The 19,229-nt window shown below is 48.5% G+C and overlaps 7 protein-coding genes across 7 annotated transcripts; 3 read left to right on the top strand and 4 right to left on the bottom strand.

Moving 5' to 3' along the window:
* The first annotated feature begins 1,080 nt into the window (after positions 1 to 1,080).
* Positions 1,081 to 2,335, top strand: V1508DRAFT_49195 (uncharacterized protein). Its single transcript, XM_066942934.1, has one exon. It carries the CDS (start codon positions 1,160 to 1,162, stop codon positions 2,126 to 2,128), a length of 969 nt encoding a protein of 322 aa, XP_066797115.1. The 5' UTR covers positions 1,081 to 1,159; the 3' UTR covers positions 2,129 to 2,335.
* A 392-nt stretch (positions 2,336 to 2,727) lies between these two features.
* On the bottom strand, positions 2,728 to 5,143 carry V1508DRAFT_460782 (citrate synthase-like protein). Its single transcript, XM_066942780.1, has 2 exons — positions 4,639 to 5,143; positions 2,728 to 4,585 (listed from the first exon to the last, which is right to left on the bottom strand). Exons 1-2 carry the CDS (start codon positions 5,020 to 5,022, stop codon positions 3,026 to 3,028), a joined length of 1,944 nt encoding a protein of 647 aa, XP_066797114.1. The 5' UTR covers positions 5,023 to 5,143; the 3' UTR covers positions 2,728 to 3,025.
* A 252-nt stretch (positions 5,144 to 5,395) lies between these two features.
* Positions 5,396 to 7,094, top strand: V1508DRAFT_383676 (uncharacterized protein). Its single transcript, XM_066937747.1, has 2 exons — positions 5,396 to 5,884; positions 5,936 to 7,094. Exons 1-2 carry the CDS (start codon positions 5,441 to 5,443, stop codon positions 6,977 to 6,979), a joined length of 1,488 nt encoding a protein of 495 aa, XP_066797113.1. The 5' UTR covers positions 5,396 to 5,440; the 3' UTR covers positions 6,980 to 7,094.
* An 829-nt stretch (positions 7,095 to 7,923) lies between these two features.
* V1508DRAFT_396342 (alpha-amylase) lies at positions 7,924 to 9,502 on the bottom strand (the record flags this gene model as incomplete). Its single annotated transcript, XM_066938095.1, has 2 exons — positions 7,924 to 8,868; positions 8,918 to 9,502. The coding sequence occupies 2 exons, from the start codon at positions 9,500 to 9,502 to the stop codon at positions 7,924 to 7,926; spliced, it is 1,530 nt and encodes a 509-aa protein (XP_066797112.1).
* Positions 9,503 to 10,935: 1,433 nt separating this feature from the next.
* V1508DRAFT_413903 (uncharacterized protein) lies at positions 10,936 to 12,452 on the top strand. Its single transcript, XM_066939852.1, has 2 exons — positions 10,936 to 11,217; positions 11,273 to 12,452. Exons 1-2 carry the CDS (start codon positions 11,112 to 11,114, stop codon positions 12,394 to 12,396), a joined length of 1,230 nt encoding a protein of 409 aa, XP_066797111.1. The 5' UTR covers positions 10,936 to 11,111; the 3' UTR covers positions 12,397 to 12,452.
* On the bottom strand, positions 12,398 to 15,036 carry V1508DRAFT_367886 (Sec1-like protein). Its single transcript, XM_066937398.1, has 5 exons — positions 14,642 to 15,036; positions 14,393 to 14,592; positions 14,318 to 14,337; positions 13,754 to 14,268; positions 12,398 to 13,704 (listed from the first exon to the last, which is right to left on the bottom strand). The coding sequence occupies exons 1-5, from the start codon at positions 14,709 to 14,711 to the stop codon at positions 12,509 to 12,511; spliced, it is 2,001 nt and encodes a 666-aa protein (XP_066797110.1). The 5' UTR covers positions 14,712 to 15,036; the 3' UTR covers positions 12,398 to 12,508.
* A 43-nt stretch (positions 15,037 to 15,079) lies between these two features.
* V1508DRAFT_413897 (uncharacterized protein) lies at positions 15,080 to 18,890 on the bottom strand. The gene is made up of 4 exons (XM_066939851.1): positions 16,735 to 18,890; positions 16,373 to 16,679; positions 15,941 to 16,323; positions 15,080 to 15,891 (listed from the first exon to the last, which is right to left on the bottom strand). The coding sequence occupies exons 1-4, from the start codon at positions 18,428 to 18,430 to the stop codon at positions 15,320 to 15,322; spliced, it is 2,958 nt and encodes a 985-aa protein (XP_066797109.1). The 5' UTR covers positions 18,431 to 18,890; the 3' UTR covers positions 15,080 to 15,319.
* Between the last annotated feature and the right edge of the window lie 339 nt (positions 18,891 to 19,229).

Here is a 19,229-nt window from a genome sequence, read left to right as displayed (position 1 = left end):
GGGAAATGTTCAGGAAGAAGGCGTACGGTCCGATGAGAATTGAGCCGAGCGCATCACTAGGTTTATAGTTATGTTTTTTGTTCTCTGCTGGCTGGCATGGCACAAAAGGATTTTACTGAAAATATAGCTCACCAGTTCATTCCATGTGTTAGAACGTGCCGTGGTCCCCGAAGGCCGTCAATTGTTTCAAACGCCGATTCTCGGCACCAGCCGGAGTTTGAAATACGGCTGTTGACGATACGATATCGGCGACTTTTTTACGCTACGAATATGCACCCCTGATTGGCGCCGTCATTAGTGTTACCATCTCTATTGTAACAGCTACCCTTCTATTGCCCTCGAGTACGGTGACTTTAGACTTCTGCAAGAAAGCTACTGTGATGGTATTCGATTTGAGAGCTGGAGGAGGAGGTGCCTAAAGGACTTACCTGTATTTAAAAGATTTACCGGTATTAAGAGGGCACGCGTTCAATTTGAGCGCCTCAAGCAACCAAAACACGTGACAACCATGCCCCTGTAATCTCCTGTCGACTAGAACATCTCCACCTCCGCACACAACTGTATCTTCATCGTGCAGCAGCTTTCATAGCATAGCAGCATATCATTGCTATGAAATGCCTCGCGGCGGTACGGTTCTAGGGGAATTGGAGCAGCCTTGATTGGTGAGCGACAGCTTACCTCTGAACTTCAGAAGTCAAAACTATGCGCGGACTTGCTTGCAGTAGATTGTTGAAATATACAACCTCGTAAAAACTCTCATCGTGACATCACAACTCTTGAGGTTGTGCCAAGGAGTAGAAACATCAGACGGTGAGTCATATTTGCAGTATGTTTGTTACTCTACTTTGATGACGGTGTCGACATGATGACGATGTCTATGACGCAGTGGCGCTGTCATCTACCAGCCATTTCGGTAGGTAAGACTTCCTCGATGTGGCGCCCAAACGTCGTGCCATCGTGCTTTCTCATGAAAACGGATTTATGGGGTTCTCGGCCATCGGAGTTAAGAGGACGAGTCCGTTGTGTTACTTCTATAACAAGAAACCCGCTGGGAATGCTAGATACCTATTTATTTGTGTCGTTATATTTTGTGTTCATTTACACCGACATTTCATGACCAATCTTCTGCCAATTATCCTCTTAACTTCACATCGCATCCATGCTCCCCCTGATTACTCTCGAGGAGCACTACGCCTCACCAAAGGTCAGCGAAGCCAGTCCCGAGGCACGTGACCATTACTCGAACTTTCCTCCGCATATTCTCTCTAAGCTAGAGTCCCTCGGTGAGGAGCGTATCCAAGACCTAGATAAAGGGAAAGTATCTCTCCAAGTCATTTCCCATGGTCCTGGTAACATATCGCCATCCGTCTGTTCGGCAGCTAACAATGATCTTGCCTCTGCCGTTTCCCGTAACCCAACTCGATTGGCGGGATTTGCTATGCTTCCGATGAGCGAGCCTGCTGCTGCCGCGAAGGAGCTGGAGCGTTGCGTGAAGGAGTTGGGCTTTGTTGGTGCCTTGGTGGATAATCATCTGAACGGGCAATTCTACGATGACGAGCGCTTCTGGTTGGTCTTCGAGAAAGCGCAGGAGTTAAACGTTCCGATCTATATTCACCCGTCGTTTGCATCCGATTCTATGATGGAACACTACAAAGGGAACTACAGCGATTCGGTCGCTATGGCTTTGAGTGCTTATGGCTGGGGTTGGCACACCGAGACCGGGCTTCATATCCTGAAGTTATTCGCCAGTGGGCTCTTTGATTGCTTCCCCAAGTTGAAGATTGTGATCGGGCACATGGGAGAGATGCTGCCATTTCAACTCGAACGCATTTTCCTAATATCTGAGAGGTGGGGTAAAAGGGAGCGAATTTTGAGAGAGGTTTGGAGGAACAATATCTGGATCACGACAAGTGGCATGTTCTCGCTGACTCCTCTGGCTTGCCTTCTGCAGACGACTTCCATTGATCATGTGCTGTACAGCGTTGACTATCCATTCTCAACCAATGAGAAGGGATTGGAGTTCTTCGAGGAGATTGAGAAGAGTGGCTTGATTGCGGGAAAGGACCTTGAGTTGTTCGCATTTGGAACTGCGGAGAATTTGCTGGGTGTCAAAGCGAGAAGCTCGTGAACCTCTAGTGTTTCCAGAATATTTTCGTTGAATGAATCCGCAAAGACTATTACATCATCATAACTCTTCACTGTCAAGATGCACGTTCTATCTTGGATGAATTGAACGTGAACGTTGAACTTTCGTCTCGTATTAACATCTGTCCACTCCAGAACCTGCCCAAGTCTCGAGACTTCACACTTCCTGTCAAATTTTTAACACCTTCAGTTATTTATCTAGCATTTGCAAGAACCAATCATTTCACTATCTCGTCGTTTTCTGTAAGACAACTTCTTGAGGCCTCACCTACCCAACAGACGTCAATTTGATGCAATATTCATTGGTTCTCGTCCACTCGCAATCTAGAAAATAATAGCGGTCACGTTTCTAGCTCTTCCTCCACGACTCCACAACTAAAGGGGTCTTGCATCATCAATGACGTATTTGACGAATTACAATCTCTCGTCACCGTTCAACAATACGAGAACAGCAAGAAAGCCTTTTCTTTGTTGCCATCACTTGTTGAAACACTTACAAATACAACCCGGACTCTTCGAAGTCAATCTAATAGACTCCTGTGGGCAGCTTGCCGGTTTACGTCCGAATATTCATGACGAATCATCGCGAAATACATTTCGTTTACGGACTAACCACTGAAACATTCTGCGAACAGAAGCGTGTCTGATATCGCGTTGTACTGTTGAATAAGCGTACTTACGTCTCGTCTAACAAATTCGGGTTCATATATGTATCACAATAAGCATTGTGTCGAAATCAATCTATACATTTGCAACACGATATAAATAATAACTAGCAAAAACAAAATATTGCGCGAATTAAATCAGATCCAGTTAACATTTGCCCGCACCTTTTACCGTGCTACAGTAGATTCGCCAGCGAACACATCACACAAACTATCTAGACCGTGACTTCAACGCGACTGCTGCCACCCAAAGAGTCAACGCTGGGGAGCAGATACGTAATATCATCCCAAGGGTGTCTGTACAAGCCAGTGCGCAGACGCTTCTGATCCAGGTAGTGCGCGATCAAACCAATGGATCGGCCAAGAACGAACAGGCCATTCAGAACTCCCATCTTCAGGTAGTCTTCCGCTTCTTCAGGGGTGAAAGCACCGCAGTGGCGGATCAAATCGATGAAGCAGACGGCAACACAGCCGTCGACGTTGAGAATCAGGTTGTCCTTCTTGGAAGTAGTGACAGTCTCGACGGCGAGCGCGTAATCGAGCAGTTTGGTAGATGGGAAGCTGTTGCGAGCAAATTCCTTGACTAACTCAACCCGCATATCTGGGTTGTTGCGGGACTTGATCTTGTGGCCAATACCGGGGATGAGCTTGTTCTGTTTGCGCATGGTGTCGACAAACTGGCGGGGCGAAAGACCCTTGTCGAAGGCGTTGGTGAATTCCTGGGCGGCGCCGTCGAGCGCACCACCGAATCGCTCACCGATGGTCAACAGACCGGACACGAGGGCGGAGATCAAGTCCTTGCCAGCACGAGTTGTGATGATTGTGTTCATGGCGCCAGAGACAGCTGGTCCATGGTCGGCAGTGAGCATAAGGACCATCTCGAGGAACTTGGAAGCGTAGTCGGGCAGACGGCGACGGAACCACAGAAGTGACATGACACCGCCGATGCCAATATTCTCCTTGAAGACGTCGGTAATGGGCATGCCGGCGTAGAGCAGCTCTTGGCCACGATCGTCAGAAATTGTCGAGATGAACGCGGCCGGCTTGCGGATGAGGCCAAGTTCCTGGGCCCAGGCGTAGTCAATCGGGATCTTTGGAGGCTCGGGCTCGGGCTTGGGAACGATGACGCCCTCCTTGACAAGACTCTTGTAGAGATCACCCAAGACATCTGGCATATCCTCGAAGGTGTCAGGAACGTAGAAACCAGCAGCCTTCATAGCGGCATTCTTGGACTTAGCAGTCTCGAGCTGGGAGTTGGCGAACGAACCAGCGTGGCCAAATTGAACCTCAGTCGTGAACATAGATGCGCAAGTGCCGATGGCCCAGGCAACAATTGGCTTTGTAATCTTGCCAGACTTCACGGCATCGATGACGCGGTATTCCTCAACACCACCAACCTCACCAAGCAACACCAGGATCTTACAGTCTGGATCGGCCTCGTAGCGGAGGAGGTGGTCGATGAAGGTGGTGCCGGGATAGCGGTCACCTCCAATAGCGACACCTTCGTAGACACCATCGGTGGTCTGGGAGATGATGTTATTGAGTTCGTTGGACATACCGCCGGACTTCGACACGTAGCCAACGGATCCAGGTCGGTAGAGTTTGGAGGCAACGATGTTGTCCATCATGCCGCCGGTGTTGCCAATCTTAAAGCAGCCTGGTTTGATACCGCCGACAGTAGCAGGGCCGATGATGACGACGCCCTTTTCCTTAGCCTTGTAAAGAATCTCGCGAGCCCGACGCTCAGGGACACCTTCGGCAATGATTGCAATTGTCTAACCAAGTATATTAGCTTCAATTGAGTAAGTAAACCGAGACCATAACGCACCCTAATCTGGGGTAATTCCAGAAGCTCCATGGTTGAGGAGTAGACAGATCGGGAAGAGGCGAAGTTGACGACGACGTCGACTTCGGGATGCTTCTCTGCGGCCTTCTTTGCGCTTTGGTAGACAGGGAGGAGGGTCTCCTTCGTACCCCAGTACATCTTGGACACGAACTGGCCGCCGAAAGGGTAGATAATAGCGGCGACCGACGGGGTCGTGCGCTTGCAGATGAAGTCGAAATCGAGCATACCCTGGCAAGCACGCGGCTGCAGGCCATAAACGAACGCGCGCGTCTTGTTGTGGAAGAGCTGGTACGCCGGCAGTGGCGACGCTGGCGCGGTCGGCGGCGCGAAGCGTGTGATGTTGGCGTCAGCAGAAGGAGGAGACATTGTGCGTGGGTATGAAGGAGGTAGTAGTGGTGGTGTGGTGATGTTGAGTTGGAGCGCAGTGGAGGCAGCAGAGGCCGAGTATAATAAATATGCGGAGAGTGTTGGCGTTGACGCGCTTGTCTGCATCGCACCAAAAGAATCGATTGGGGCACCCTCCGCTGGGCGTGACGGTATATACTTTAGACGACATTCTCAGCACGACTACATTCCGCACAGCCCAGCACGTCTCTGCGCAGACGTCAGCATGTCGCCGCAGTAGTGCTCAGCACGGTGCCTGGCTCGCGTTCGTTGCCCTTACCCTGGCTGCAACGCGTGGTCAACGAAGCGACTTCTTAAGTGGTGAGGCGTGCCGGTTCGTGCTCTCAACCAAACACAACGCCCATCAATACCTACACTTACACCCACAAACAGCCACACAATGTCCGCAAAGTCCATCCACGAGGCCGACGGAAAGGCGTTACTCTCCTACTTTCTCCCGCGGTCACCGCTGCTCACAAAGGAAGGCACTTCGACCGAGTTTGTGCCTGCTCCCCCGCGCCTAGCGTCACTCACCTTCCCTGACGACTCCCCAGCAACCGTTAAGGCCGTCCTAGATGCTGCCGAGTCGACCTACGGCTGGCTGCTCGCGCCGGGTGCCAAGTTCGTCGCGAAGCCTGATCAATTGATCAAGCGTCGTGGCAAGTCCGGTCTGCTCTCGCTGAACGTCACCTGGCAGCAGGCTCGCGACTGGATCACGGCCCGCGCAGGTAAGAAGCTCGTTGTCGAGGGCATCCCCGGCTACCTGCGTACTTTCCTCGTCGAGCCTTTCGTTCCCCATCCGCAAGAGACAGAATACTACATCAACATTAACTCTGTTCGTGAAGTAAGTATTGTTTGAGTGTAATTCCGGGTGTTATCAATCTAACGTCTGCAGGGCGACTGGATTTTGTTTTATCACGAGGGCGGTGTCGATGTCGGTGACGTTGACTCCAAGGCTTCTAAACTGTTGATCCCGGTCGATCTCGAGAAGGAATACCCGACGAATGCTACTATAATCTCCACTCTCCTTTCCAAAGTGCCAGAGGCGCAGCATGCTACGCTTGTCGACTTTATCAACCGCCTGTACGCTGTCTATGTCGATCTGCAATTCACGTACCTCGAGATTAACCCTCTCGTCGTCATCCCGACCGCGTCTGGTGTCGAGGTCCACTATCTTGATCTCGCGGCCAAGCTCGACCAAACAGCCGAGTTCGAGTGTGGCGCCAAATGGGCAGGTGCCCGAGCTCCTACTGCTCTCGGGATCACTCCTGCCAAGAACGGCGTCTCGACCAACATCGATGCCGGTCCCCCAATGGTTTTCCCTGCGCCGTTCGGTCGTGAGCTTTCGGACGAGGAGGCCTACATCGCCGAGCTTGATGCCAAAACCGGTGCATCGCTCAAGCTTACTGTGCTCAACCCGCAAGGCCGAGTGTGGACGCTCGTCGCGGGCGGTGGTGCGTCCGTCGTGTACGCCGATGCCATCGCTTCTGCCGGTTACGCGAACGACATTGCGAACTACGGTGAATACTCTGGTGCACCTACGGAGACGCAAACTTACGAGTACGCGAAGACTGTGCTGGATCTGATGACCCGCGGTACTCCCGTGGAAGGTGGAAAAGTGTTGTTCATTGGCGGTGGTATCGCGAACTTCACACAGGTCGGCTCGACATTCAAGGGCATTATTCGCGCGTTCAAGGATTACCAGTCCCAACTCCACCTTCATGGCGTGAAGATGTACGTCCGCCGCGGTGGGCCTAACTGGCAAGAAGGTCTCCGTCTGATTAAGTCCTGCAGCGAGGAACTTTCTCTCCCGATGGAGGTCTACGGACCAGACATGCACGTGTCTGGAATTGTCCCTCTCGCGCTGCTCAAAAAGCGACCGGCTGGCATCTATCCGTTTGGCTCTTCTGCCAGCAGCAGTGCGGTAAGTGTGCTGTAAGCGCTGGGCGCTTATTATGGAACGGATTAGTGATCGTTGTTATATGTATTAGGATTTGGCATTGCTGGCAATTCTTAGACCTATGCTTTTATTAAATATAATACGTATTAACTGATCTGTATTGTTCATAGCTGCACTTCCACTGGTGCCCGTAGTAAGTCTGCGTGGGGTGCGGCGTGCGGCTTCGTGTTGGCCGTTGTTGGGTCGGCTGCTTGACCCCGCTTATGGTCTGCAGCATTGCTCGTAGGGTCACGTGTAATTCTAATCCGCCGGGCGTCTCCCGCTCAACAAATTAATTTCGTCTGCCCTACATGCAGCTCATATTATGAGCCCTAGCCCGATGCGCGGTATGTTTTCCAAATCTAACCTCGCAACTGAACAATTTCAAATACAGGCATGAACTTTCGACGACATGGCTCCATCCGTGTAGTCGAATAGTCTGGGATTGGACACGACCGCATTGGAAGCAACGAATATTTCGTATTCGACAATATTTTCACTGGTCGTATTCGCAGTTCGTATTCCCTGCTCGAATACGACTTTGACTACGAATGCGAATGCGAATACGTTGAAGGCTCCTTGCTTAATGCGAACGCCACTAAATTTATTCGTACGTATGCGTACAATACTTTCACGTTTTTAATTCAAACAAGTGCCCACGCAACGCTAGCAAATCCCTTCCTCTACAAGCAGTCACTCTACAGCGACCTCAGGGAATGTTCATCGATGTCACACAAGTGCTTCTTGCCATTTTGCTCCCAAGGGATATTGTTTGTGTAGCAGCTGTCTTATCCTTCTTATAACGTTCATAATAGTCGTTCTCCCGATTCTCTCTGCAGTAGCAGTGTTTTGAATCGTGGATCTATCACCAGATCTGCATAATAGGCGTCTTTATTCATTGTTAACTTCTCTGCGGCCTATTACAATCTTTCCTCATTCAGGGCCTACAATGAACAAATTCCAGACCCAGTCAACTGCGACTCTGGATAAAACACCTTCGGCAGCCCGTTAGCCATCGGAACGGCCAAATTACCCGACGAATCAACCGTAACAGCTGTACACATCAAGACTTCATACACAACGCTCGACGCAGTATACCCCGTGTTAGAGAGCGTGAGCGTATACGAACTTCCGCTCGATCCGAGGTTCGACAGCACAGTGATGATCTGATTGCCGTCGAAGCCTTTGCGCATCGCCAACGTCGAGGAATCCGAATAAATAACCCAGTTCTGGTACGTCAAATAGGTATCGCTTATGTAAATCGCATGGTTGCGGATCTGATTCAGAGACGCAATGTGCGTGTATAGAGTCGAGCTAGTATCGTATCCAGTGAGCCATAGCGCTTCACGATTGGCTGGGTCGCCGCCACCGGAAAGGCCCTGCTCCTGACCGTAGTAGATAATCGGGATGCCATCCGCAAGAATCGTGTACGAAATTGCATTCTTTATCAACGACTCGTCCGATGTGTAGCTCGGAAATCGTGGGTTGTCATGGTTTTCCATGAAGGATCCCAACAGAGTAGTATCTGGACATCCAGATTTGAGCGTGTTGATCATGTTCACTAACGTCGAGATTGAACCGCTAGTGCTTTCGAATGCAGACACGACGGGGTAATAGACTGGATAATTAAGAACACCATCGAGATTCTCCTGGTACGAGCATGTATATGACGGATCGCCGTCAAATACCTCGCCAACGGCGTAGACCCCAGCAGCCTCCTGAAACGGCGCCCAGAAATCCATCTGCACATGCTTGACAGTGTCAATGCGCAACCCGTCAATCGAGTAGTTTGAGACCAGGTTCTGAATCCATGACTGATACTCGCTCTTAACAGTGTCAAGTTGCGTGTTGACGTCCGGAAGAGGAACCGTGTCATCGCCAAGCCAGCACTATACTCGTTACATTCACTCTTTAGAAAACCTAGATCTAGTTCCATACCTCCTCAACATTCGCTTGGTTTGAGTAGTCCGTAATCCAGCAGAAGGCATGGAAATAGTCGGAAGACGAGAATGGAGTATAGGCAGAGAAATCCACACTCGCGTGATTTCCAGAGAATCCATAGTGGTTGACGACGATATCAACCATCAGGTACATGCCGCGGTCATGTAACGCTGTGGCCAGTGCGATCAGATCTTCGCCTGAACCGAAGTTCGTGTTCAACGCGTAGATATTCTTCATCCAATATCCGTGGTACGCATATCCATATCCAGTGTCGTCAGGAATATTCTCCACAATGGGTGAAATCCAGATGGCCGTGAAGCCCATACCTTGGATGTAGTCAAGCTTATCGACTATACCCTGATACGAACCGCCACAGTACGTTCTGTCGTTTGTGTTGCAAGAATATGTCGTCGATCCATCCGTTCGTGCAAAACGGTCAGTCACAACCTGGTAGATTGACCGACTACGCCAATTGGCAGCAGTTCCCGTAGGTACAGATAATGATGATGCGCCAGTCAGCGGAACACCAAAAAGGAGCGACAAGGTCGTCAGAGCAATAAAAAGAAGTGGTAAAGAGTACATGTTGCTGGCAATACACGACATAACATAAACCTAGTCGGAAGCTCAGACGGCTATATATCTGATCCAGCATCCCCGCATTTTTAGGTTCCAGTAAAATCGACAGTACATTTCTTGGTCTTGAGAAGTGAGATTTGTCTGGAGATAGCGCATCATGCACAAACACGTACCGTGCAAGAGATACGAACTTTGCCCAACATCGGCTTGGAGAAAAAGTGTGGACAACCGCGGTCCATGAACCATCGGTAGCATAGCTTCAATTATGCATAGCCTAATCACACCCGAGAAATCACGCGTCCAACCAACGCAGAAGCTAGTGGCCAGAGTACGTACCAAGTGACATCCACATCCCAACAAGAGCAATTGACTGATCACTCAATAAAACATCATTAGTTATTTAGCAATATGTAAAACATAGATGACAGTAAGCGGCAATAGTGTACTATAAAGAAAACTTTGCCCGTTTTGTTTTGTTTGCTGCAATATGCAACTCATCCCTGTCGCCGGCGCCATCAACCCCGACTTGCTGCTGCGACAGTCACCTGGCTCTATCTGCCAGATTTCATATTGACAAAGATAGCAGACGCTTGTCACTCTAACTACCAAGTCACCGTCAACGATATAGTAGAATGGTGCGCAAAGCACTCCAACAGCGATTGGTTACAAAGAATTAAACGCGACTCCTAGATAACAGATAGCAACGCCGGATGGATGACCCACAGCGATATGTGTCCAAAGTGACGAAAAGAACTTATCGTGATTGACTCCCGATGAGGAAAATGATGCCGCGGCACACTCTATTAGAACAAACGAGGGGATGTTCGTGCGACCGGCAGCAGCCGGGCCTCAAGACGAGATGAAACACGGATCAGCACATACGGCTCGGCTACTACGCCCGATACCCCGCATTCAGATATTAACAATTTAAATTATAACGTACTATGTTGTTGCCATCGTCTATCATTGATCGTCTCGGTTAAACTCTTCCCCGTCATTGAGTTGCATTCAATTACCCGGAGAAGTGTTCGTATATGCACCACTCGGGAAGTACAAGAGAATGGCCAGTCGGTTGATTCCAGAAGTTCGGCGAAAAATCAGCCGGCCGTTCTCGCCATCAGCGGGTAAATTAGTGCGTATGTTGTAAAGAGGAACGTCAGATACTCAAGTGTGATTTATCAAATGTTACGAGTGGCAGGCAATGCAGGCATAGCGATGATCAGCCTGCACTTCAGTATCACTGACCTCCGAGTAACCAGACGAACTCAAGAACATTACTCAACTATTCAAGCAGTACTAATAAGTGATCATATCTTCTGGTACTTGGTGGCAAATTTGAGGGATGCACATAACAAATGGAGGGATACATATTAATGATTGTGTTTTTTGTAAACCGCAGATAAATTGGGATCTGAAGAACGACGGAAGAACCACTGCCACGTGACTTCTACTCCGGGTAATTCCAAGCGGCAAAGTTAGTTTTGGCTGACTGGGGTATAATGCAGACATTTTATTTTATACAGTTTGAAGTTAGTCCGCAGTTATTGAATACTATGAGTGCTGTCCTTTACAAATTGCAGGTTTAGATATTTGCCGCCACATTGAATGTTCAGAGATGAGTATGTTCCGGGCGGTCGTCCGGCCATTGGCACCGCAGATGCGCAAACCGTGCGTACCATTTTTTCCACTCTCACGGTATTTCAGCACATGTCTGGAAGAAGGTATTTCGCACTCTTGCATGGCCTGACGCGTACTGGATAGCTTACAATTCTGTAGCCGACTATAAGCTGCATCCACAGCTCCTTGCCAAAGCACAGTCTCTGCGGACCGCGCGCGACAAGCTGTCGAAATCACTGACCGATGACGGCTACGATCCCGCAAAAGCTCTCGAGCAGGCGCGTTTAGATGGGCTAGCAAGTAACTTAGCCAGGTATGAGCAATTTGTACCGACCCTTGACGACCTCCACAAACTGTCTGTCTCGGAAGACCCTGAAGCGATAGAGCTCAGAGTGGACGTATTGGAAGAAATGGAAGACATCAAGCAGCAATTGCACGACCTTACAAATAGAATCAAAAAGGCATTAGTTTCAACACATCCTTTTGCTTCATATCCCTGTATTTTGGAATTTCGACCAGGCGTAGGTGGCGCGGAGGCCGCTATCTTCGCCAAGGACTTAATGAATATGTACGTCTCATACTGTACTCTAAAGAAATGGCGCTACTCAATTTTAAACGCGAACGAAATTTCCGGGGCGGACGGCATTACGGAAGGTATGCTGTTAATTGAGGAGTCGAGCGCGTACGAGCGTTTCCGATTCGAAGGAGGGGTCCATCGTGTACAACGTATTCCTGCTACTGAGTCCAAGGGCCGGGTGCATACTTCTGCAGCTGCAGTCATCGTGTTACCGCAATTGGATAGTGGAGGCGAAGACTCGAATGAAGCGGAGCGATCATTCGCGCCTGGCGAGGTCAGAATCGATATCATGCGAGCTCGAGGAGCAGGGGGCCAGCATGTCAATACTACGGAGTCGGCCGTCCGGCTGACACATATTCCTACGGGTATCACTGTATCAATGCAAGATAGCAGATCACAGCACAAAAATAAGGCAAAGGCATTCATGATTCTTCGTGCTCGACTAGCTGAAAAGGAACATGCAGAGAAAGTGGCTCACGAGCGACAGTCGCGATCTTCGCAAGTAGCATCTACAGACCGCAGTGACAAAGTGCGGACGTATAATTACCCACAAAATAGAGTGACAGATCACAGATGTGGATTTACGATGTACGATTTGGATGGATGCATGGATGGAACTTCATTACAAGCTTTACTAGACAGAGTGGAGGAATGGGCGCAGGAAGAAGAAATGAAGAATTTGGAAATCACCGAGAAGCACTTGTAGATAGATATGCACCTTTTTGTAAGATATGATGCCAAATTGAATTATTAAAGGTACAAGTTCACGTCAAGCATGATCCTAAGTAAACTACATATAGCATTCACCTGCATTATCTCTAAGCCCGTCCCAACTCGGCCAATTCATCAACGAACTGTTTTGGTGTGCACAACTGCGTACTGCCATAGACGACCCGCTTTCCAGTTCGCTTGGCAAACTCTTGCAGGTTTCCATATTCCAAGAAATTTCCACCGCCAACCGTAAACACGACCGCCTCTGAGCAGCTTGTGCGGTTCCGTGGAGGAGGACGCGTCAAAGCGCCGCGAGCCATTCGCGGATCAAAATACAAATAATCATCCGTCGTAGACGAGCTTCCGGATCCAGGGTCCATTATGCTCTCCACCAATCTTGTAATCGTCAAGTCCTTGCGTGAAGGAAGGAAGTTTTTTACTCCAGAGATCAAGTTTTCAAATCCCCCGGAGAGCCCACCATCCTTTAGACGACCTGTAAGTCTGTTGGAAATACTGCTAAATCCGCGAAGAATGTTGTCGGCCGAACCACCTCCAGCAGATGGCCCCAACGATTGGCCAGCATTCGATGGCGCGCTGGCCATCATGGTCATTCTCGTGATCTCTCGCACCCTCTTGATGTAAGCTAACGGCGATATATCGCAACCAGCAGCGACTAGAGCATGCTCGTACTCAGCCATATCAGCGGCAGAGATAGTCGTGTCAAGCGAAATGTAGTAAATTAGGAATAATCGAAGCTTATCTTCAGGACTCTTTCTTTCAGGATCATTTATTGCCTCTAGGATAGCCTGCTTCGGCTGTCGTGTGATACTCTCTTCCATTTGAAAGAATGTGTCCAATCCCCGCTCCTTAATACCCTTGAGCAGCGCAGTAGCAATATTCATATGCATGTCCAAGGTCTGCTTTCGCGCAGTTAACTCCGGCAAAGCGCTGATGGCTGTCTTCAAATGCTGGGCATTGGCATTCAAATCTAGCTGACTTACATCCTCAATCGAGTTAACACCAGTTGCAGATGTTATCTCGCTCGTGTCGTGCTTATATCGAGTCAGCTCAGCGTCAATATCTTCGGCTACCTGTGGGAAGGGTATTGCCGCATTACGCGCCCAGAAAAAATCTTTAGGATCTAGATCATATCCTTTCTTGGAGACATTTCCGCTGCCATCATCGGAATCCACTCGAATTCGGTTGAGTCGCATTTCCAGAATGTCGTGAATAAGACACTGATATGTCCACGAATGTGAAAATAGAGGCACTAGGTCAACATTGCGGTCAAAAATGATGAGAACTATTTTGTTAGCCGATTAGACCGACAAGATGGAAAATAGTGTGCACACCTGGTCGTTGGAGATTCTGAGTCTGAGTATTAAACGTGCTATCTCGAGAATTTATCACATAGTCTCGTAACTTCTGATCGAGCTTTTGAGCGATCATCTCTGCCGCATTGCCTCTTGGGCATCGGATAATTGGAATTTGGCCAATTGTCACCACTACCGAAAACAATCCGATCACTATCTTGTCGATAATAGCCTCAATCTCCTCATCCTTAACCTTTGGGCTGGCAAGCGTCGAATAAACTTTATCAAGTGCTAAACTGAACGAATCGGGTTCAGTGACAATAAAATTAAGATACTGGTCATACACCTGAGATATCATATGAGTGGTGTTGATATTCTGTGATGCAAAGTCTTCGAGAAGAGATCGGGGGATAGAAGAGATAAAATTGATGTATGCTGATTCGTATAGATTTTGATTTAAGTCTTGCGAAATTCTTTTGACGTTATCCGCATTTGGCGACACAAAGTATATTGCTGGAACATCTGGAATCTGATACCTGTCCGAGCTGAGTAGCCTGGACGTAGTTAGCACATATCGATTAAATTATCTGCCTTGAAGCTTACATATGGACTGTAACTCCATTCTACAATAATTTATTAGCACCAGCACTACTATTAGCAAATATTTATGCCGCTTACTTGGAACAGATCATTCACCCTCAGCACACTAGAGATGATGTCTTGACCGAACTTGTCGAATACTAACACTTTCCAAATTGGGTCATCGTTATTTGCAGATGTAGAATTTTCGGATCCATTTGCTATAGGGACATCGCTTCCAACGGCACCAACGCTAACGGGCTTATCCTTGTTTAAATTCAGCAACCGTTCGATGGCCGCTGCATGCTTTCGTTACTACCAATCACTCCATCTAAACAAAGTACCAACCTATCTGCCGGTCACGAAGGGTCAGGTTCTTCGTTGGCCGTGGAATAGATGACGGAGACTGAAGCGCCATTTGTGGGTCGCTCTAACACGATGGTGAAGCCGAGGCCACTGATGATTGGTCCGTTGCTATTTCGTTACTATAGTGACAAGCCGCGCGCGCCTAGACGTTGTCGTCGCAAAATAAAAATGGATAACCCAATACCGGGATCACTACAGATGCAAGACGCGAGTGATTGGCGAATAGTTAATATATGCGCCTAGTTGACAGAAGGTGCCAGTTTTGGTGTCGTGTCAAAATGACCTGAGATGTCTCGAGACGCCGCGACGACACTTCCCAACCAGAAACTATGATCGCAACGTATTACATATCTCCACCTAATCTAGAAACACCCGTCAATGGTATCGCCCGAACTCAAGGTTTATGACAGTATATATTATCGAAAAAATGTTATATTCAATCATTCGTTTATAGTACAATTTTCTTGAACCTCCAGAGCCAAAATATCTACATCGATGACTGCAAACTTTATTCCATCAAAGCTGTTGGCCACGTAGATAGTTATAGTACACAGGATAGCTAATATTTACATAGAAGTACAAGGCCATAAGACATAGAACACCCAGCCAAAATGCTATGCTAAAAGATCTAAACTATACAACGTCATTCGTAACGTGCGACTAACTAGAAGAGCCATTAGCGGCGGCTGTTCCAGCCCCGTACAATCCACCAGCTGCCTGTAACATCGCTGCCAAAGCTGTGAGATCAGGTACTTGCTGCGTGTGCGACTGCGACTGAGGAGCTTGCACCTGTGGTGGCTGTGCTTGCGCCTGTGCCAAAAACGGGAGGAGAGCCTGTAGAGTGACAAATCCTTGCGTTGCAGAGGATTGCGTAGATTGAATAGGTGCAGCTGGCGTTGTAGCAGCTACCGAAACTGAAGAAACAGAGGTAGGATGTGGAGAGCTGCCATTATTAACAAGCAACATCATCCAGGAGAGCCGAGTAGGCTGCGGAACCGGAATCTCCTTTATTCCTGGTGAGTCAACTGAACCCAGGTCTGCTTCATTTTCCGGTTCCGATGGCGAGGGTGGAATATCTGCCTCGGTGAAGTACATGGCAAGAAGGACATTGGACTCTCGCTCTTTCTGAATAATCGCTTCTGTACTCTCTGGCAGTTTGCTACCGCCATGACGAAACATATTTTTCTCCAACTCTTTCCCAGTAAAGCGCTCGCATTTGACGAAATTAATATCTACAACTGTTAATAAACGTTCAACAACGTCTACAAAACTCGCACTTACCAATTGGGGTATACCAAAGTAATTTCTCGTCCTCTTCCACCTCGTACTCAATATCTGCAATGTGCTGACCCTTCTTAAACGCAGTACGGCCTTCAGAAATATCGAGCTCTCTAGCATTACGATACCGCTCATGAACTGTATCACTCACGTTCAATGCACGCTCGCTAGGGTCGGTCTCGAAATATCTCACTTCCACAAGATCGGCATCCGAACGCCAGGCAACAGTTTTCCGCTTCTTTCGTGGACGTACTGGCTCAGGTGTCGAGCTTTCTGAAATTTCTTCTGATTTAGGCCCACTTCGGAAGGCGGTGAAGAGACTCGAAATCCGAGGTTGTGCAGCCGAAGGAGCTGGCGTTGAGGGCTGAGCAGACGACACTGGCTTCCTAAGTGGCATTAGTTTGATTACCAATATGTATTCAGAAATGGCCTTACTTCTCCTCTGGAGGCTTCGGAGCTGCTGACTTCGCAGGAGCGCCAGGTTTCTTTTGTAAACTTTGGAAAAAGCTGGTATTACCAGACGGTCGTTCAGTCTTGACTGTATTAGATGTAGTGTTACTAGTAGCCGGCGTTTTTGGAGCCGTCGAGGGAGCAGTAGCGTGTGATTTCTTCGGAATTGTAAATCCGGACAGTGGGTTTGCTCGAGGAATCTGAACCTTTTTGGCATCCACCACAGCCTTGCTATCCGCAGCCTCTGCCTCCTTCTTAGGCGATCCCGGCTTTTCTGACAACGTATCTTTGTCTGACCTGAGGTTAGCAATTTCAGTCTCAGTGAAGATCACGGTAGATGATAATACCTCCGATATTCTTCGCTCGACTCAGAATTCTCCGTGACACTTCCTTGCATGCATCATTACCCTTTCCTTCAAAGAATAATAGCACCTTTTCCATTTTAACTCGCTTCAACTGCTCCAGGCTGATCGGCATTCTCGCCAGCGCCGCTAAGACTGGTTTCGCACTATCAAATCGCTTGGACTTATAATCATTCACCAACCAATTTCTAATTCGCGCAAGACAGAGATTGTTCTCCGACAGTGCATTCCAGACGTCTTTACTTGATCCGGTCAAAATTGTCAGCTGACTCAAGTAGACCTCGCGCAGATCAAACTTTGTTTTCACGCCGTATGCCTCCTCTGGGATAGATAACATGATTTCGACAAGACGGTCCGTTAATAGCCGCATATCATCCATCAAGTTTCTAAAAGCGGTGGCTACACGCAGACGTAATGCGGTAACTGGATCATTTTCCAGCAGGATAGACAACTCCTTGGGCTTCTCAGGAACTGGAGGGGACGCAGAGGTTGCAACGGGTGCGGACATTTCTAGCTGCTGCGATGGTAAGGGTGTTGCTGCTGGAGCCAAACTTTGGCCCGACTGTAGTGTAGACTCCACATGATGTACCATTCCAGTAGCAGCATCCATCGCTGTTGGAACTGTTGGTAACTGCAAAACGGGCATCGGGGTAGCATCAGCAGCAGTAGCAGTTGTTTTCTTAGTTGCCTTCTTCCTAGGTGGAGGTCGATCAGCAGATGCTGCCGACGCAGTTCGTTTTGTAGTTTTCTTCTCAGTCTTTATCGCATCAGCTGGCCCGGAAACTGTGGACGCAGGCATTGGTGGAACGGGCCAATGTGGCACAGGCGCGTTGTCAGCCTGATGAAGGTGAAGTGAGGGCAGTGACATATCAGCAGGCGAGATGGAAGATAGCGCGGTAACATTGTCAATTCCGTGCGACACATTCTCTGATGTAACATTTTCTCGCACAGTGCCAGACGGGGCCCGATAAGAATTATAAACTTGAGGATTCAGATACTGCGACGATTGCTCCCCGCTAAGGAAGGACGTGAAATACGGTAGCCGGACTTGCGGCTGCTGGTACGTCGAAACTGGCGCATATTGCTGCTGATTCACACCGTTCAAACTTCCGTAGAACTGAGTCTGATCCAGCTGCAATTGCGGCGATGGATGGCTTTGTTGAGGTTGTGGATTTGGAAGACTGATATGCGTCTGTTGTGGTTGAGATGACGTCATCGGACTCAATCTGTCTAGGTGGCTTGCATCTGACTCCATCTGTGGCTGTGACTGTGGCTGTGGTTGATAAATCGACGGAGTCGAAGGCGCCATAAAGGTGTACTGCGAGACGGGCTGCGGCGCAACTGACACATTGTGGCTCATTTGAGGGTGCAATCCAAACATACTACTCGACGGTTGTGCCGTATATGCGTCGTAGGGTTGCCCAGACTGCGCAACAGTCGAATTCCTGCTGCCACTGTATGAGCCGAAAAATGATTGCAAGGGGGAGTCGGACAGGTAGTTTTCGCCGTCTCGAAGCATTTGAGACTCTGGAGCAGTATACTGTGGAATATATCCGGACATTGATGTGCTGTAAAGCTGCGGTTGTTGTTGCTGCTGCTGCTGCCGTTGACTTTGCTTCTGCTGCTGCTCTTGCTGTTCCTGCTGGCGACGAAGGAATTCTTCATAAGATGGGTTGTCCATTGCGAATCGAACGCTGTATTACGTCTCAACAAGGGCTGCAGATGTGTAGGATAGATATCCAACCTTGTATTCCCTGAAATTGCGACTTGAAATCTCTTGGTCACAAGAGCAATTGTCGCGACAAATAGGACGCGAATAACTCGTCAACACACGAAGGTAATCTTCGTGGGAAAACAGTCAAGGGAAGGAGCGCAACGTGACTTAATCAAGATAGCGAAACAAAACAAATAGACAGTCTTAGAAACCCAATCGAGATTTCTCTGACAATCAGGAAGTAGGTAAATTTACAGATGCCGTTTGATGGCAATGCTTTAGTCCGTATCTTTCGAGCTCTATTAATAGAAGCTCACATGTGGCATCATTCACCTCCCGAAAGAAAAACAAAAAGTTAAATGATAACTAAAGGATACGTCCAGCGTAAAGTGTATGGCGAGAGTATTGCGAATGTCCTGATTACGAGAGACCGAAAAAGAAGGTTGCAAAGCCACGCACAAGGAATACATGGGCACGTCGTAAACTGCCGTCAAAAATTCAAAAATTCTCGTTTTCGCATTTTCAGATTTAACGTTCGGCTTCGCCAAACCTTTCCCTTTTTTGGTCTAGCATTAATCGGAAACACTATTACGTTAAGTTCGGAGCAATTTAGCCGAACAGATGGCCGCCAGATCTCAAAGAACGTCCCGTGAAATGGTGCCAAAACAAGTTTTCTCTGCGTGTTCCAGCGACGTTTCAATGGCCAGTCGCCTCACGAGTTGCCCACGCAATACTACAACCTACAATAAACAGACAACTCACTGCT

This window comes from Lipomyces doorenjongii (genome assembly GCF_038497915.1).
Source record: "Lipomyces doorenjongii strain NRRL Y-27504 unplaced genomic scaffold V1508scaffold_13, whole genome shotgun sequence".
Lineage (NCBI taxonomy): Eukaryota > Fungi > Ascomycota > Lipomycetes > Lipomycetales > Lipomycetaceae > Lipomyces > Lipomyces doorenjongii.
The sequence above is the reverse complement of the archived record's forward strand: the minus strand, read 5'-3'. Positions and strand labels throughout refer to the sequence as shown.